The sequence below is a fragment of the Neoarius graeffei genome, chromosome 10 (genome assembly GCF_027579695.1).
Source record: "Neoarius graeffei isolate fNeoGra1 chromosome 10, fNeoGra1.pri, whole genome shotgun sequence".
In the NCBI taxonomy this organism is placed as follows: domain Eukaryota; kingdom Metazoa; phylum Chordata; class Actinopteri; order Siluriformes; family Ariidae; genus Neoarius; species Neoarius graeffei.
Genome location: NC_083578.1, coordinates 52,044,306 through 52,063,995, shown reverse-complemented (window position 1 = coordinate 52,063,995; position 19,690 = coordinate 52,044,306). Strand labels below are relative to the sequence as shown.

General features: G+C 41.2%; 1 protein-coding gene across 7 annotated transcripts in view; it reads right to left on the bottom strand.

The window, feature by feature from the left end:
* Positions 1-19,690, bottom strand: part of lrrc2 (leucine rich repeat containing 2) — a 47,138-nt gene that overhangs the window by 16,878 nt on the left and 10,570 nt on the right. For 5 of the 7 annotated variants that reach the window (XR_009655518.1, XM_060931867.1, XM_060931871.1 and 2 more), the window contains exons 1-9: positions 3,886-4,191; positions 3,381-3,549; positions 2,973-3,100; positions 1,681-1,736; positions 1,419-1,575; positions 1,165-1,301; positions 920-1,065; positions 653-805; positions 422-549 (exon numbers count right to left, since the gene is read on the bottom strand). Coding sequence is in view for 6 of the 7 variants with exons in the window: in XM_060931867.1 (XP_060787850.1) it covers positions 422-549; positions 653-805; positions 920-1,065; positions 1,165-1,301; positions 1,419-1,575; positions 1,681-1,736; positions 2,973-3,100; positions 3,381-3,549; positions 3,886-3,964 (1,153 nt within the window). In the remaining variant the exon portion in view is untranslated. Of the gene's footprint in view, positions 1-421; positions 550-652; positions 806-919; positions 1,066-1,164; positions 1,302-1,418; positions 1,576-1,680; positions 1,737-2,972; positions 3,101-3,380; positions 3,550-3,885; positions 4,192-19,690 lie in introns of those variants that run through there. The other 2 variants (XM_060931868.1, XM_060931870.1) reach the window with 2 other exon arrangements.

Here is a 19,690-nt window from a genome sequence, read left to right as displayed (position 1 = left end):
GTCTTTAAACACAGGTGATTTTGTGCTTCGTGTTTGTTCAGTAACATAAGCTGCATCTATCTATCTATCTATCTATCTATCTATCTATCTATCTATCTATCTATCTATCTATCGTTTTAACTTCAAGAGAGAGGAAAAAAGGCTGGGGAGGGAATTACTATTTATAGCTGCTATAACAGGAAGCAATTTGTTTCATGGACATTCTTAAACTAATGGAAACAGATAAATGTGTTGATCTTTAAGTTAAACATTGTTCGTGCTGGATAAATGTAAAGTGGTGTTGTACAAGTGGAATAAAACACTCAGCATATGGTGTGATTGGAAAATAATCAACTTCAGGGATCCTACAACAGTATGCCATGTCATGTTTTATTACTTTCATAATATCTTTCATGGTTTCTACAAATCAGATGTAACTTACCTCTGTCTTTGAGAGTCTCAATATAGGTCTGCATAAACTCTTTGTCATGCTCAGTCTGCTCGAGTGTGTTATCTTTCTTATCCTCACTGACATCCAAGCTTATTGGATTATCAAATAATTTTATGAATCTAAAAATTATATAATTTTTTTTAGAATTTAGAAATAAATATTTATTAGCTTCAAATCAGCTATAGTAAGAACAAAGATTTTGCTGGCTAAATTCATACTTACTTAAGAGCTGGATTTTCTGTGAGGCCAGCAGGAATACAAGTCAGTTCATCTCCACTGACAACAAGCATTTTGAGGGTGACAATATTTGCTGTTGACATTGGTAGATATTTCAATTTGTTTTTATGCAGGAACAATGTCTGTAACTCTTCCAGCCTAAAATACAAATTTAAACATCAACAAACCAACAGTGAATATGAAGTGCCTTGTTAACAATAAACTAGTATTAAATATGGATTTGCACACTGTATCTATCTATGTTAAACATACCTATCAATATCTTCTGGCAAATCACGAAGACTGTTCTTACTGATGTCCAACCACTGAAGGCTTGACATTCGAAGTACACTGACTGGTATAGTGGCAAATTTATTTTCTGCTAGGTCGAGATGTTTAAGTTTTTTTAAGTTGCTCAGCTAACATAAAAACACAGTTATGTTAAATGTATTAACAACAAACATCTGGTATGTTAAAAGCACTTTTATGCAAGATTTATGATCTTTCATTTCTATTACCTCAAAAGGCAATTCACTGAGGTCTAAATTTGCTGTCATTTCTAGCTTTTCCAGATTTTCACACTCTCCAAGCTCAGGTGGAATGCTTGATAACTTATTGTAATTCATGTTCAGTTCTTTTAGGTTTGCCAGTTTTCCTGTCAGTGAGGATTAGTTTAGTTACAAAGTTCATAAATTATCAAACACATGTTTTCAAGAATGCTTGGTATATAGTAATTATTCATAAGAGTGAAATAATATAGTGAGGAACTGACCTATCTCAGCTGGAAGCTGTGTGAATCTGTTTTTAGGCATGTCTAAGACACACAAATCCACAAACTGTTCAATGTATTCAGGCAACTTTTGAATTTGTGTTCTGTGAATGTGCCATTCTCGTAGATAAGTCATATACTGAAGATCTTCTGGTAGTTTCTGTAATGCAGATTAAATCACAGGGGTTTTCTTTTCAAACATTTGGAGTGATTTTACATCTTGTTTATTTGAAACTGTAAAAATTATGCTCATGCTGATATTTACCCTCCATTTATCTCCACTCAACTCAAAAATGAATTTCTTGTCTTCACTGTCAGTGCCTGAATGAAAAAGAAAAACTCAGGTGAATGTTACTTTAAAATTTGATTGCAATATTTGTAATAATTGCATTATGCTACAGTTTAATAAACAAGACTAGGCAAGGCTAGTTTTGTTGGACCAAAGGCTGCCAGTAGGCCATTCAAGGCAATCATTCACATCACCAAGCAATCATTCATTCACAGGTGTTAAACTGTGATGCGAGAGCCCTAATCTTTTCATACACTACCATTCAAAAGTTTGGGGTCACCCAGACAATTTTGTGTTTTCCATGAAAAGTCACACTTTTATTTACCACCATAAGTTGTAAAATGAATAGAAAATATAGTCAAGACATTTTTCTGGCCATTTTGAGCATTTAATCGACCCCACAAATGTGATGCTCCAGAAACTCAATCTGCTCAAAGGAAGGTCAGTTTTATAGCTTCTCTAAAGAGCTAAACTGTTTTCAGCTGTGCTAACATGATTGTACAAGGGTTTTCTAATCATCCATTAGCCTTCTGAGGCAATGAGCAAACACATTGTACCATTAGAACACTGGAGTGATAGTTGCTGGAAATGGGCCTCTATACACCTATGTAGATATTGCACCAAAAACCAGACATTTGCAGCTAGAATAGTCATTTACCACATTAGCAATGTATAGAGTGTATTTCTGATTAGTTTAAAGTGATCTTCATTGAAAAGAACAGTGCTTTTCTTTCAAAAATAAGGAAATTTCAAAGTGACCCCAAACTTTTGAACGGTAGTGTAGGGCCCAACAATGTGCAGACAATAAAGTTTAATTTCTGTTATATGGATTTCTCACCACTGATGTAATGGAACTGTGAATTTAAAAAAAAAAAGTTTTTGATATTTCTTTTGTACATGATGAACATGGCCTTTTGAGTGTGCACTACCACCTTCTGTATAAATGTCTCAGGTGACTTCAGCACATCCATATTGGGTGTGTCAGTGAGTAAGTTATATGCCTTCAAAGAAAGCCCTCTTGGCAAAAATGAAATATAACTGACTAATGTTATGTAATCTATTGATTGTACAAGTTTTTATATTTAAGATGTAACCAAAGTGAAATACCCAATATATAATCATGAATCTCAGAGGATTCATGATTATATTAACTAAAAAAAAAATTGAAAATGTAAAATGTGAAATACCATGCCTTTATCAGTACTATAGTATATCCTGTTGCACAAGTAGTCTCCACTTAATAGACATTATTTTATCAATAAACATACTTGTGTGAACTGTGGGTAAAATGTCCATTTCTGCAAAAGCTGATCTTTCCAGATAACACTGGAGAGCAGTGATTTCTTTGGTCTTCATTTTCCTGCATACTATGCGGTACTGCCATTCCTGATTTATCCTAAAAAAATACATTAAAATAATTTCAAAAAAGCCTAAGTTATGGTGTTGTCTGTAAAACTAGTTTTGATTTACTGGATTCTTGTTATCTTTTTGTTTATACAAAAACCTAAAAGGTAGTTCACTGACTGATGTTTTCAGACTTATAAAATGCATAGAAAATAACCTATATATTCCAATGCAACAACACTTTTATTGGTGTGAAAAAGCACAAACAGTATTTTAGTTTTACTAATGTCTGGTGTTCAGCACAAAAGCTCTGTTCATTTTTTTCTTCTTACTTGGCCAGGGCACTTTTGTTGATTCTTTCCTGTTCTTTCTTCTGACGCTGCTTGTATTTTTTCACTCGGCACTCCCAAAGGTTGCGTATCACTGAGAGGTCATACACGGGAATGTCACTTCCAATCCTGTCCACCCTCATGTTTACTATTCCTGAATAAAAAAGAGCTTCTAAAAACAAAAACACACCATACAATTTTATGTTTACATTTTCTTTAGAAATATTTTAAATGGGTAATAATAGTTAAACACTGTATATCTGAAAATATTATCAGCAAAATACTAGGGCAAATTGAGAATTTGATCACTTACAAAATATACAATTATACAATATATACTATGTAATAAATACATTGTATAAGTTGTATTAATTAGCACACTGCAGTATAGATTACAGAGATGTTACATAACCTGCCACTGTTGTAAGTCATACAAAGATACAAATTTAAAAAAAAATTAAAGACACCATTCATCTATTTCAAATCAGCATGCACTACATATTCTTACCTTCAGTATGTATTCTTTCTATGTATTCGTTCTTACTAGCTTTAGCTGTTTGTTTACCAGAGTGAAACGCAATCCACATCTAGGAGTCATCTATAATTAGTATGATGGGGTGAGGTTCTATTTTTTCACCATGACAGATATTATCTCCCAATGTCACACTCACTGAGATGTCACATGTTAACAGCCTCACACATACCAATTCCCCAAGTGACTCATTTATAGACAACAATGGAGTGAATAATACACACTGGAAGTATAACAGTTGGTCAAGAATCCATAAACATTTTGTTCAGGTGTGAAAATATCAAATATGAGATTAAGGTTCCTAGCATTAAGAAATTACAGTTCCAAGCCTTGTCACCCCCCCCCCCCCCCCCCCACACACACACACACACACACAAAATAATGTTACTATTTATAAGATTTGAATTAAAACTAAAGACAAGGTCACTATAATGACAGAGTTCTGTATAGTACCTCTGATCCTAAATTACAGTAAGTTTTATTATGAACTTTTAGCACCATACCACCTTCTGACATACTAAAAGTACACTGAGATACAAAGTCAGTTTGTAACACTCATGGTTCAGGGGAAATGAGGAAACAGGAGGCAGGTTTGCTACAGCTCAAATGTGCATTTTACTTTCACTTTCTTTCACTTTTCAGCAATTTTATTGCATTAACCATACATGCACGCGCACACAGTGTTAGGTTGCTCAACTGGCTTCTCTCTGAAAACATGCACAAAAAACACATAAATAAATTTCCAGTAATCAGATGAACCATTGTATGTAAATGGCTGTGTGATGCATCTAGTATGTAGGCATAGCGCCTGTGTGCTTGCCACCTCTCACTTTCAGCCCTCACCACTGGCTAGCAGAGTTGCTGTGTAGCACTGTGAAAAGAGAGCCAAGTGCATAAGTCTCTCCTGCCAGTACATAGCCTCCCCACAGCAAGTCCTATGCAGTGCCTCCACATGGCTACAGACAGAAACTGAGCACTGCAAGGCCCCAGGCTAAATTGTCCAGAAGGAGGGCTGGCCCCCAAACATGTGGCATGCATGGCCCACTGGCATGTGGACGTGCCCTGATGCCCATGAACCAGACCCCCAACTATAGGTAAATAGCACATGGGTAGACAGAGCTCGTTCACCTGGGAAGGCAGTCTGTCTAGGGGGAAGCATCCTGATTTCAAACCTGCAGCCAAGATGGCACCAAACATCATGCTCTGCATTCCTTTGGATTAGCACCATAAAGGCTAAGAGAGGGATTCTATCATTTGGGCAGCCCAGGATCTCCATACCTTTTGCCCAGGCTTCGCACCCTGGAGAGGCCACTCCAGCCTTGCCCTAGAGTGAGGACACAACATGGAAGTTGTCAGTCTATGGGCTATCATATCCTATTGGCCAATCACCGCCTGCCTCAAGCCGGGCAGCTCCCGGGCAGTTAGGTGTTGGCCTGCCTACGTCTGCTGCTCGAGGGTGCATAGAGCTTAGTGCACTGCTCAAGCACAACAAATGGATGGAAACCCTGCATCTGACGAACAAAGAAGAATCAGATGAGAAACAGGTGAGACTCATCACATGTTACCCCAGTTTTAACTATATTATGGCTCTGTAATATTTTAAAACAACTTCTAAGCTCAGACACTTGAAAGTTGCAATACTTGTTGTAGCAGAGTTGTGGGGGTAGTACAGAAGGAAATTGCTTCTGAGCAAAGTGCTTAAAATTATATAATTTTTTTTATTTAATCAAATTCTTTACTGAGTTTCCATTCAACAAGATGGAATCCCTTGTAAGGATTCCTGGAAAGCCTGCTCTGATCAATTAGATTATTTTCACTCTGTTCCTGATGGTCCATTTTCCCTACAGTGGAGCTTGAAAGTTTGTGAACCCTTTAGAATTTGCTATATTTCTGCATAAATATGACCTAAAACATCATTAGATTTTCACATAAATCCTAAAAGTAGATAAAGAGAACCCAGTTAAACAAATAAGACAAAAATATTATCCTTGGTCATTTATTTATTGAGGAAAATGATCCAATATTACATATCTGTGAGTGGCAAAAGTATGTGAACCTTTGCTTTCAGTATCTGGTGTGACCCCCTTGTGCAGCAATAACTGCAACTAAACATTTCTGGTAACTGTTGATCAGTCCTGCACACTGTCTTGGAGGAATTTTAGCCCATTCCTCCGTACAGAACAGCTTCAACTCTGGGATGTTGGTGGGTTTCCTCACATGAACTGCTCACTTCAGGTCCTTCCACAACATTTTGATTGGATTAAAGTCAGGACTTTGACTTGGCCATTCCAAAACGTTAACTTTATTCTTCTTTAACCATTCTTTGGTAGAACGACTTGTGTGCTTAGGGTTGTTGGCTTGCTGCATGACCCACCTTATCTTAGATTCAGTTCATGGACAGATCTCCTGAGATTTTCCTTTAGAAAAGCTGGTATAATTCAGAATTCTTTGTTCCATCAATGATGGCAAGCCGTCCTGACCCAGATGCAGCAAAACAGGCCCAAACCATGATAACACCACCACCATGATTCACAGATGGGATAAGGTTCAAATGCTGGAAAGCAGTGTTTTACTTTCTCCAAACAAAATGCTTCTCATTTAAACAAAAAAAATCTATTTTGGTCTCATCCATACACAAAACATTTTTCCAATAGCCTTCTGGCTTATTCACATGATCTTTAGCAAACTGCAGATAAGCAGCAATGTTCTTTTTGGAGAGCAGTGGCTTTCTCCTTGCAACCCTGCCATGCACACCATTGTTGTTCAGTGTTCTCCTGATGGTGGACTCATGAACATTAACATTAGCCAATGTGAGAGAGGCCTTCAGTTGCTTAGAAGTTACCCTGGGGTCCTTGAGCTACTGCTAAATTACCAGTTAACTAACTCTGTGGGTGCACACACAAGTTGTTTATAGCAATAGTTTAATAACAAGTACCTCATAGTTAAATAATCACACACACATGGGTTTCAATACAATCTTTATTAACTTATCTTAGGGTGGTGAGTGGGAGCCATGTTTGTTTGCTTCTGTTCTCTCCTGCAGCACTTCTGGGTGACCAAAGGACCCGAACTGTGGAAGCCGGCTGTCTTTGTAGTGCCCGTTTCATTACAAGCTAATGATTTCATCCAATTAAGATAATTAAGAGTAAATTAAGAATTGTGGTGAAGCCAAGGTTTTGTAATGTAAATAGTTGTTTTGTATGAGAGAAATGTAAGACTTTTGCTATGTATAAATATTTCCATTGTTATGGAAATGGAGGATAAATGGGGTTTTGTCTGTCTACAGCTGTTTTGTGTTTATTGTAGGGGGAGGGGCTAGTGCCCTCTGAAGCCCTCTGAAGGAGGTAGTTCATTGTCTGGCCATTTTCATTGCAGTCTGGTTTGTAGTCCTGAGCTGTGCAGTCATTGCGTTTACATGCACATAGAGAGAATAGAATTTCTGCCGTTGCTCGACTGAAATCGAAGTTCAAAATGCCATGTATACACCTTAATTCGACTGAAATTGAACCGAACTTGATTTCTCGGAATCGAGCTACACGACCTAGATTATGCGATTTCTGCCGAGCTACTTAGTGCATGTATACCCTATTGAGCTACGTATTCGAGCTACTGACTTCAGCACTGCCCCTTCCGGAAGTGACAAGTGACGAGACCACAAGCGGGAAACACAACAGCCTCGGTCGGCATGACAACGAATCATGACAACGGCATGAATCTTTTCTTTCTGTGGCATTGTTTGCACTGTTAAAATTTAGCTCACTTACTGTATCACCAAATACATCTGTACAGCTGTTGCATAGCTGTGAATTGTGTACATAAACAAGTCACTGTATTTGTGTGTGTGTGTGTATAGATGTCCAACATCTGAAGAATGTCAATAAAAACAAAACAATTGAACTTTTTGTGTTTATTAAGACATAAGTTAAATTGTAAGCAAAAAATGGACTTTAGAAAAATATTTTTTGTAAGCAAAAAAAAATTTTTGTAAGCAAAAAATGGACTTTAGAAAAATATACAATTGTGCAAAATAAGTTGTCTTACAAAACAGTGGTCTGCGCAGGACAGTTTGTAGCCATACAGTCTGTTAGAGCAAGCCTAACAGCTTGAACACGGAACTTGTGAACACAGAACTGCCAGTGTTGCCAGATTGGGCGGTTTTAAGTGCATTTTGGCGGATTTGAACATGTTTTGGGCTGGAAAACGTCAGCAGTATCTGGCAACACTGCTGATAACTGTTTATACTCTTGAATAGCTCTTCTTCATGATGACAACCGGAAGTGTACCAACACGATGGGGCATGTAGCGCCACCTGTGGCTCGGGTGCACAATGTACCTCACACAATGGCTCAATTTCCTTGTGTGCATGTAGGATTGGATTTCTCTGGCACCCCTGCTGGGACCCTTACCTTGATTACCGACAGTAGCTCGATTTGGATGTGCATGTAAATGCACTGACTGTTTTGCTCTTCAGACTGGAAACTTTCTTTCTATTTTAGTCTAGTTACCTTTGTCTTTTTTTGTGTGTTAAATTCATAGGCATACCTTACTTTGTAACATTTTGAAATTCCAACTTTTTTTTTATTTTTGCTCACTTGCTCACTTTTGGGGAAAATCTGGACTGTAAATAAACCACCATCCTTGCACTGAAGTTGCAATTCTTGGTTGCGTCATCATTTTGTCACAGAACCCATGTGGCATATGGTGTCAGAAGTGGGATGGCCAGCTGAAGAAAACCAGTTCGGACAACCCAAAAGAAAAGCAACATCAACAAGCCACTCACCCGAGCTGCTACCTCCAGGCAAGTGAAGGATGAGGCCTGGGAAACAGCTCAGTTGGGAACAGAGCAAGAGCAAACAGAAGCAGACGTCCAGGACTACAAATGCAAAGGGGGCCAGACCGAAGACAAAGGGTGGTGTTCCAGCTTCCTCAGTAGTCGCCACATCGCTAACAGACTTGGTACGAGACTTCCTCACAGCCCAGCAGATACGAGATGAGGTTCGTCAGGAAGCACAGATGCGATGTGATGAGGCCATGCGGGAAGAACTACACAATTTTCTCACAGCAATGCGACCTCACCAAGAACATCCTCTCTTACACCAACTGGCATCTTCCAGCATGCTTGAAGAGGAAAGCCCAAGACTCCACCTGCCACCAGTAACTCCGTCCCAGCCACCTGGAGGACCCCAGAAGCCAGCGCCAGACCCCACTACCCAGCCCCATGCAGCAAATCCAGAAGACTCACTAGCATACTCACCAACTTGTCCAGCGTCCAATGCAGTAGCACCAGCGTTCCTGTCAGCCGTCCCAGCACAACTGCCGCCAGCACCAGCCAGCCCTGCATACCCACAGATGACGATGTACCCAGGACGACCTCGCGAACCAAAGCTGCACCCTTACCAGCAGGGAGAAAATATGGAGAATTTCCTGCTGAGGTTTGAGCGTCTCGCACGTACATGGCAGTGGCCAGAACGGGAGTGGGCAGTCAGACTGGTTCCACTGCTCACTGGCAAGGCCCTGGAAGCATATTCGGCGATGGATGAGGACCATGCAGATGACTTCCAGAAGCTGAAGGAGGCCCTTCTGCTGAAATTTGACATCACCAAGGAGACGTATCGACAGCGGTTTAGGAGGAGCACTGTACCAGCTGGAGAAACACCGATGAAGACCTATCATCACTTGAAGCATCTCTTCCGTCGGTGGGTGCAACCAGAGAAACATACCAAGGAGGAGATCAGCGAGAAGGTGATAATGGAGCAGCTGTTGAATGTCCTGTCCCCAGAGGAGCAGACCTGGGTCCGTGAACATGAGCCAGAAGATGGAAAGACTGCTGCTAAGCTGGCGTTGCAGTACATTAATGCCCACAAGGTGACAACCAACCACCCATCATTCCCTCACAAGCCATCACAGGGCTATAAGCCATGTGCAGGTAACTCTGGGGGTGGGGATGCTACTCGCACCATGGGAGGTAACAATACTGCACACACAGTTGGGGGTAATGGGAGGTCTGAATTGATATGTTTTTTTTCTGTCAACAGAAAGGCCACAAGGCATCTGTTTGTCCCTTAAGGAAGCCAAAACTGTCTGGGTTTCGTTATGTGCCACGGGAGGGGGATGCCAGATCTGAGGTTAATAACATGGAACCAGTAAACCAAAAAGTAAAAGTTAATGGGGTTACACTTGATGCTATGATGGATACTGGTAGTGCCGTGTCTTTAATCAAAATGTGTCATGTACCTTTAAACTGTCTTGACTATCAGAACCAGAAAGAAATTGAGTGTGTACATGGAGATAAAAAGCAAGATCTACTAGCAGAGCTTACTGTTGAAATTGATGGGGTGAAATACTTATTGGAAATGGTGGTGGTTGAAAACTTACCTTTTGATGTTATCCTGGGGAGGGATGTACCAGTGTGGAATGACTTACTGGGATCTGTTGCCAATTATGTGAATGTGTCATGCCCTGTGGTAACCCGCTCGCAGAAGGCTGTGGAGCCATTACCCAATCTGTCTGATGACCTGATCCAGGGTGGTGGTAAAGGGCCCCGGAAGTCGCGTCGCCAGCGACGCTTAGAGAAGTATAGCCATGGGGGGTTGTTTCAGAAAGTTGACACTGAGGGGTTGAATGTTGATTGGGGTGTGCCACATGACATTGTTAAACTGCAACAGGCAAACACCACACTTAGCTCACTGTTCCAAAAAGCAGAGTCTAACATCACTGAGAAGTTTGCTCCAGACAGGTACCTGATTGAAAATGGTATTCTGTACAATCCGTCAGATGCATGTGTGAAACGACTGGTAATTCCAGTTACCTGTAGACCTCTTGTTCTCCATCTAGCACACACTGTCCCATGGGCTGGGCATTTGGGGCAACAGAAAACCTATCTTAGGTTAGGTGCTAGATTCTTCTGGCCAACAATGTACACTGACACACAACACTACTGTAAAACATGTCCTGTCTGTCAAAAAACTTCTGGTGTCTGCAGGTCTGAAAGAGCTCTGTTGTGTCCACTGCCCGTCATCAGTGTTGCCAGATACTGCTGACGTTTCCCAGCCCAAAATATGTTCAAATCCGCCAAAATGCACTTAAAAATGCCCAATCTGGCAACACTGCTCGTCATCTCCTCTCCTTTCCGCAGAATTGCCATGGACATTGTGGGGCCCTTGGAGACAAGCAGTTCTGGGTACAGGTACATACTGGTGGTGTGCGATTATGCCACCAGGTTCCCAGAAGCCTTTCCACTGCGAAGCATAACTACACCCAAGGTGATCAGTGCTCTTGTTCAGTTGTTTTCCAGAGTTGGCATTCCTGATGAAATCATCACTGACCAAGGCACCAACTTCACCTCACGCCTGATGATGCAGCTCTACCGGCAGCTGGGGATCAAGGCCCTGAAGACCACACCGTATCATCCCCAAACCGACGGGCTCGTCGAGCGGTTTAATCAAACCTTGAAGTCAATGCTCCGCAAGTTTGTGGATGACACAGGCCGGGATTGGGACAAGTGGCTGCCTTTCCTGTTGTTCGCTTATCGGGAAGTACCTCAAGCGTCAACCGGCTTTTCGCCGTTCGAGCTCTTGTACGGGTGGTCAGTGAGGGGGCCACTAGACCTCCTGAAGAGTTCATGGGAAAGTGCCACCACCACCAAGTCCAACAGCCAAGGCATCGTGCAGTATGTACTCCAGATGCGGAACCGGCTGGAGAAGTACCAGCAAGAAGCCCAGGAGAATCTTCAGGCAGCCCAACATGACCAGAAGAGGTGGTATGACCAACATGCATGGATGAGGGAGTTTCAAGTAGGCCAAAAAGTGCTCCTGTTGCCCTGTTCTTCTAGCAAGTTGTTGGCCAAGTGGCAAGGGCCATACACCATCCAGCGAAAGATCAGCCCGACAACGTATGAAGTCCACCATCCAGAGAAGGGTAAGCCTCTTCAAACTTACCATGTGAATCTCCTCAGGGCCTGGCATGAGCGAGCAGACCACAAAGACCACAAGATGGCGCTGTTTGTCCAGTACGTAGAGGAGGAGGCGGAGCTGGAGGAGCTGTTGCAGGCGTGGAGTGGTGAGACGGAGGTGACCCTGCCACACCTGGATGGTGAGAAACAAATGAACTTGTTTGATCTGTTCAGCCATTATCCTGCCCTCTTCCAGCAGAAGCCAGGGAAAACCACACTCCTGGAACACACCATCCATCTCAAACCTGACCAGATCCCCATCAGACAGCCACCTTATCGCATTCCTGAGAGGCTGGTTGAGGCTCTAGAGAAAGAGGTTCATGCCATGCTGGACCTAGGTGTGATAGAGCCGTCAGCCAGTGAATGGAGCAGCCCGATCGTGATCGTGCCAAAGAAGGATGGGTCCATACGGGTGTGCCTTGACTTCTGGAGATTGAATGCCATCTCTCACTCCTACGCCTATCCAATGCCACACATAGATGAGCTGCTGGAGAAGGTAGGCCATGCCAATTTCATTACAACTTTAGACCTCTGCAAAGGGTATTGGCAGGTCCCTTTAGAGGAGAAGTCCAAAGCCTACACTGCTTTCCGCACACCTATGGGCCTTTTCCAGTTCCGCATGATGCCCTTTGGCCTTCATGGCACACCTGCCAGTTTTCAGCGGTTAATGGACCGAGTACTCAAAGATTGCTCTGACTATAGTGCTGCATATTTAGATGATGTTGTGATTTTTAGTAACACCTGGCAGCAACATCTGGAGCACCTGCATAATGTCCTTGAGAAGATCCAGCAAGCGGGTCTGACGCTGAATGTGCAGAAGTGCGAGTTGGCAAGAACAGAAACAAGGTACCTGGGATACCAGTTGGGAAAAGGTACAAGCAATCAGGGATAGTCCACGTCCAACAACCAAGACCCAAGTAAAATCTTTCCTCGGCATGATTGGCTGGTACCGAATATTTATTCCTCAGTGTGCTACCATTGCTGCTCCATTAACTGATCTTACTAAGAAAGCTGCCAGTAACCCTGTCGTTTGGACTGATGAATGTGAAGCTGCCTTTAATTCTTTGAAGGAGTGTTTGTGTGCCTCTCCTGTACTCCAGACCCCTGACTTCAAAAAGCGCTTCCTTGTCGAGGTGGATGCTTCCAGATGTGACCTGGGAGCTGTGTTTGCACAAGGAGAATGAGGTGAAGAACGGCCTGTCCTATACCTCAGTAGGAAACGGCTGCCACGAGAAACAAGGTATTCAGCTGTGGAGAAGGAATGCCTTGCAATTAAGTGGGCATTAGATAGTTTGAGGTATTATCTGTTGGGCCAGGATTTTGATCTTTACACAGACCACAGAGCACTGATATGGATGAACACCATGAAGAACAAGAATGCCCGGGTGACAAGATGGTACTTGGAGTTGCAGCCTTTCCAGTTCTGTGTCCATTACAAGCGAGGCCAGCAGAACGTTGTCGCTGACTACCTGTCCAGGCTGCCCAGTATTGCCACCCTAGGAGAGGAGGGTGGTAATGTCACACGAAGCTCTTTCAGTACCGGCACCAGGCGCCAATGCACCACACTACATACCAGCACCTGATACCATACATATCATTTATGTTGAGCTACTGCTAAATTACCAGCTAACTAACTCTGTGGGTGCACACACAAGTTGTTTATAGCAATAGTTTAATAACAAGTACCTCATAGTTAAATAATCACACACACATGGGTTTCAATACAATCTTTATTAACTTATCTTAGCTTGGTGAGTGGGAGCCATGTTTGTTTGCTTCTGTTCTCTCCTGCAGCACTTCTGGGTGACCAAAGGACCCGAACTTCTTCTTCTTCTTCTTTGTGGTTTTAAGGCAGCCGGCATCCAAAAAGTTGCATTGCTGCCACCTATAGAACTAAAACGCCATTGGCCTAGATCCTTCTGTACAGTCCAGTGTCCAGTAAAAACTTGAAGAAGTGACGTTTGCACTTCACACTTGTCCCCATATCCAACACGCTTTTCAAAGACACCTCTGTCATGCCATTCTGTCTCAAGTGACTGAACAATTCTTGTCTATAGCTGTCATAATTCCTACAAGACAGCAAAACATGCTGAACTGTCTCCATCTCCTGGCAAGAGCATAAGCCGTCTTGATGTTTTCCTAAAATAAATAAAGTACTGTTTAGGCCAGTATGACCTATTCTCAAACTAGCAATGATTACATCTTCCTTACGTCTACCACTACTGCAAACTTTAACTGAGTCAGTAACACTACTAGTGATTGAGAACAGATGTCTTCCCTTTGTGTCATTCTCCCACAGTTGTTGCCATCTCAAAAGAGACTCCTGCCACACAATACTCTTGCCTTCTGATTTTGATAGGCTCACACTGACATCGATGGATTCCCTTTAAGTTGCCTCCTTAGCTAACTTATCCACCTTTTCATTCAGTCTGACTCCTACATGGGCAGGTACCCATAAAAATGATACCTTCACTCCATGTCTTCCAACATCTCTAATCACCAGTAAAATGTCATGTATCAAATCTTGTCTTGCCTTGGACATTCCCTTCCCAAGACTTCTAATAGCTGACACTGAATCACTGCATATTAATACCTTCTTATTCTGTAGTTGTTCAGTCCACCTCACAGCCATCAGGATGGCATATAACTCTACTGAAAACACACTTAAAAAATCAGAAGTTCTCTTCAAGGCCTGCACATTCATTCCCTGAACAATAAAAGCTGCCCCAGTAGCACCTGTGCCCTGATCCTTTGACCCATCAGTAAATATTAAGACATAGTCTTGATACCTATTTTCTACATGACAATAAAAGTTATATACCAGCTCTGCTTCAGGATCCCTTTCCTTAATTTTTAGCATCATTAAGTCAGTGTCTGGGACCCCCAGCTGCTACACAGGAATCAATGGCCACAATACTCCTGGGCAAAAGGTTCTATGGAGAATTTTCATGTCCTGGGCCACAGATTCTACCGTCCATCCAAAGCTTGACAGATTTGCCACCTCTTTCTCCCAGCTTGGCTCAATTATTCCCCTAACAGGGTGATCAGGTCCTTGTCCCATCAGATTTACCCAATAATTGGCCTGCAGCTGTTTTCTCCTCAAACCAAGAGGCATTTCTCCTACCACAACTTGCAAGGAACATACTGGGGAAGAACGTATGGCTCCGGTACACAATCTCAAAGCAACAGCTTGGACTACATCCAGCCTGGCCAGTACAGTCGCTGCTGCAGATGCATAAGCCAAACACCCATAGTCAATTCTTGCTCTAATTAGGTAAATATAAATCTAAGGACCCGAACTGTGGAAGCCGGCTGTCTTTGTAGTGCCCGTTTCATTACAGGCTAATGATTTCATCCAATTAAGATAATTAAGAGTAAATTAAGAATTGTGGTGAAGCCAAGGTTTTGTAATGTAAATAGTTGTTTTGTATGAGAGAAATGTAAGACTTTTGCTATGTATAAATATTGCCATTGTTATGGAAATGGAGGATAAATGGGGTTTTGTCTGTCTACAGCTGTTTTGTGTTAATTGTAGGGGGAGGGGCTAGTGACTATTTAAGCCCTCTGAAGGAGGTAGTTCACTGTCTGGCCATTTTCATTGCAGTCTGGTTTGTAGTCCTGAGCTGTGCAGTGTTTTGCTCTTCAGACTAGAAACTTTCTTTCTATTTTAGTCTAGTTACCTTTCTGTCTTTTTTTTGTTAAATTCATAGACATACCTTACTTTGTAACATTTTGAAATTCCAACTTTATTTTTTTATTTTTGCTCACTTGCTCACTTTTGGGAAAATCTGGACTGTAAATAAACCACCATCCTTGCACCGAAGTTGCAATTCTTGGCTGCATCATCATTTCGTCACAGAACCCATGTGACAGTCGACCACTCCTGGGGAGGGTAACAATGGTCTTGAATTTCCTCCATTTGTACATAATCTGTCTGACTGGGGATTGGTGGAGTCCAAACACTTTAGAGATGATTTTGTAACCTTTTCCAGCCTGATGAGCATCAACAATGCTTTTTCTGAGGCCCTCAGAAATCTACTTTGTTCGTGCCATGATACACTTCCACAAACATGTGTTGTGAAGATCAGACTTTGATAGATCCCTGTTCTTTAAATAAAACAGGGTGCCCACTCACACCTGATTGTCATCCCGTTGATTGAAAACACCTGACTAATTTCACCTTCAAATTAACTGCTAATCCTAGAGGTTCACATACTTTTGCTACTCACAGATATGTAATATTGGATCATTTTCCTCAATAAATAAATGACCAAGTATAATATTTTTGTCTCATTTGTTTAACTGGGTTCTCTTTATCTACTTTTAGGACTTGTGTGAAAATCTGATGAGGTTTTAGGTCATATTTATGCAGAAATGTAGAAAATTCTAAAAGGTTCGCAAACTTTCAAGCACCACTGCTACATGCTTCAATAGAGCCACTATAATTCCTGTGCCCAAGTCATCAACTTCAGTTGATCTGTACGATAACTGTCCAGTGGCCCTGACCTCTGTGGTGATAAAGTGCTTCGAGAAACTTAACAAAGACCTCATCTGCTTCTCTCTACCCAGCATGCTAGTCACACTCCAGTTTGCTTTCCAATCAAACAGATCCACAGATGTCATCTCCCATGTCCTACATACCCTATCTCATCTTGATATGGGAAGGGAGAAACTGCTGTGAAACTACTGTTTGTTGATTACAGTTCTGCCTTCATCACCATATTCCCCCTCAGGCTGTTTAGGGATATGGGCATGTAATCCTCACTCTGCAGTTGGGTTCTGAACTTTTTAATTGGTCTGGCCACAGGTGTTGAAATTAGGAGGCTTCACTGCCAACACCTTCATTCTCAACAATGGAGTTCCACGAGGATGAGCCATAAGTCCTGTGCTGGACTGTCTGTACACACACAACTATGTAGAAATACAAAACAAACACCATCGTGACAACACCGCTGTGGTAGATCTGGTCATCAAGAATGATGAGAAGGCCTATATGGGTGACATAGGCTGTCCCAGTGGTGTCAGCCAATAAACCTGTTCCTAAATGAACAACAAGGCTAAGGATCTGGTTGTGGACTAGTTGTGGGAGCAACAGAGGACGTACATAGCTTTCACAATCAAAAGGGATACTGGTAGAGAGAGTGAACAGCTTCAGGTGCCTCAACATACACATCAGTGAGGACCTGTGAAGGACTCTGCATACTTTGACCATAATATGAAAGGCAAGACAGCATCTTTACCATCTACATGAGCTGAAGAAGTTCAAAATCTCCTCAGCTATCCAGAAGTCCTTCTATACCACCACGACAGAAAGCATCCTCACTGGGAAAATCACTGCCTCGTATGGGAACTGCGGTGCTTTTTACTGCAAATCCCTGCAGAGGTCAGTGAGATTTGCTGAAGAGACAGGCCAACACTACCCAGCCTGTAGGTCATATACACTAGGCAGTGCAGGACAAGATCAGGAAAGGTTTTAAAGGATTCCACACACCCCAACAATGAATTGTTTGATGGTCTGAAAAGCACCTCTCCAACCACATGGCCAGGACTGAGAGGAAAGAGGATCTTTGTTACCCAAGAGTCCTGAACCAACCAATACCCTCCCGTCCCTCACAACACCCTCCAGCCCCTCTGCACATGACATTAACATGCACACAAATAGCACCTGATCATACACGTCACATATGGCACACCTGGGATATTTGCACATACACAGGACACTTTAATGTCTATACAGTGATACTTGAAAGTTTGTGAACCCTTTAGAATTTTCTATATTTCTGCATAAATATGACCTAAAACATCATCAGATTTTCACTCAAATCCTAAAAGTAGATAAAGAGAACCCAGTTAAACAAATGAGACAAAAATATTATACTTGGTCATTTATTTATTGAGGAAAATGATCCAATATTACATATCTGTGAGTGGCAAAAGTATGTGAACCTCTAGGATTAGCAGTTAATTTGAAGGTGAAATTAGAGTCAGGTGTTTTCAATCAATGGGATGACAATCAAGTGTGAATGGGCACCCTGTTTTATTGAAAGAACAGGGATCTATCAAAGTCTGATCTTCACAACACATGTTTGTGGAAGTGTATCATGGCACGAACAAAGGAGATTTCTGAGAACCTCAGAAAAAGCGTTGTTGATGCTCATCAGGCTGGAAAAGGTTACAAAACCATCTCTAAAAAGTTTGGCCTCCACCAATCCACAGTCAGGCAGATTGTGTACAAATGGAGGAAATTCAGGACCATTGTTAGCTTCCCCAGGAGTGGTTGACCAACAAATATCACTCCAAGAGCAAGGCATGTAATAGTCGGCGAGGTCACAAAGGACCCCAGGGTAACTTCTAAGCAACTGAAGGCCTCTCTCACATTGGCTAATATTAATGTTCATGAGTCCACCATCAGGAGAACACTGAACAACAATGGTGTGCATGGCAAGGTTGCAAGGAGAAAGCCGCTGCTCTCCAAAAAGAACATTGCTGCTCATCTGCAGTTTGCTAAAGATCACGTGGACAAGCCAGAAGGCTATTGGAAAAATGTTTTGTGCATGGATGAGACCAAAATAGAACTTTTTGGTTTAAATGAGAAGCATTATGTTTGGAGAAAGTAAAACACTGCATTCCAGCATAAGAACCTTATCCCATCTGTGAAACATGGTGGTGGTAGTATCATGGTTTGGGCCTGTTTTGCTGTATCTGGGCCAGGATGGCTTGCCATCATTGATGGAACAATGAATTCTGAATTATACCAGCAAATTCTAAAGGAACATGTCAGGACATCTGTCCATGAACTGAATCTCAAGAGAAGGTGGGTCATGTAGCAAGACAACGACCCTAAGCACACAAGTCGTTCTACCAAAGAATGGTTACCCTTAGCAAAAAGAAGTTTATTCAAGTGTACTATGAGTACACTTTTATTTTTTACTAAAACTGAGGAAGTATACTTGAAGTTGACTTTTTATAAACTATAGTTTATATACTTAAGAATAGTATAGTGAAGCATACTTGGCTTATACTGAAAAGTATAAACAAAAGTCTAAGACTAAGTACGTTAATACTAAGACTTACACTTATACTTTAATACTAAAACTTTTACTTTAGTATACTTTTTACGTTTTTCTGCCACAAAGTACTAATACTTAGTATATCTTGCTCCAAGTGTATAATAAGGTCAAGTCACTGACTCATGCTTAACATTTAATTTATATATTAATATAATATAATTCTGGAGTTTAAAACTTTACAGTATATAGTATGTGTGCTCAAATGCATTATCTTTATGTACCTTAAAATCATACACAAAAACAGAAAAACTTTTGACTTGACTTTATTGATCAAGAGACCAATATGTTTACATTTTTACATGCAAATGTACACTTTTTCCTTTCATTTTCTGCAGTAAGGAAGGACTTGATTTCATAGGTCTTTGTTTTTGAAATATTTGAAAATATATCAAACTTGTTTTCATCATTGTCTTGTGATTTTGTAAATGCATCACACTCTTGTGTACATACAGTATGAGTAAACTTTAAGAATACTTTAAGGAGTATATTTCCAGTATATAAATAGTAAGCTACAAGTAATATGCCAAGCAAACTTAAAGTATAACAAGTAAACTAGTGAAATAATCAACGTTTATAACAGTATACTTAAAGTATACAATAATAAACTAAAAATAGGGACTCAAAGTATATAACTAGTACAATGGCAGTATATCGATGTGTACTTGTGGTATACTTTAAGCATACGAGAGGGATATACCAAGTACATTGATAGTATATAGAGGAGTGTACTTGTTGTATACTTTAAAGTGTACTTTTGCAA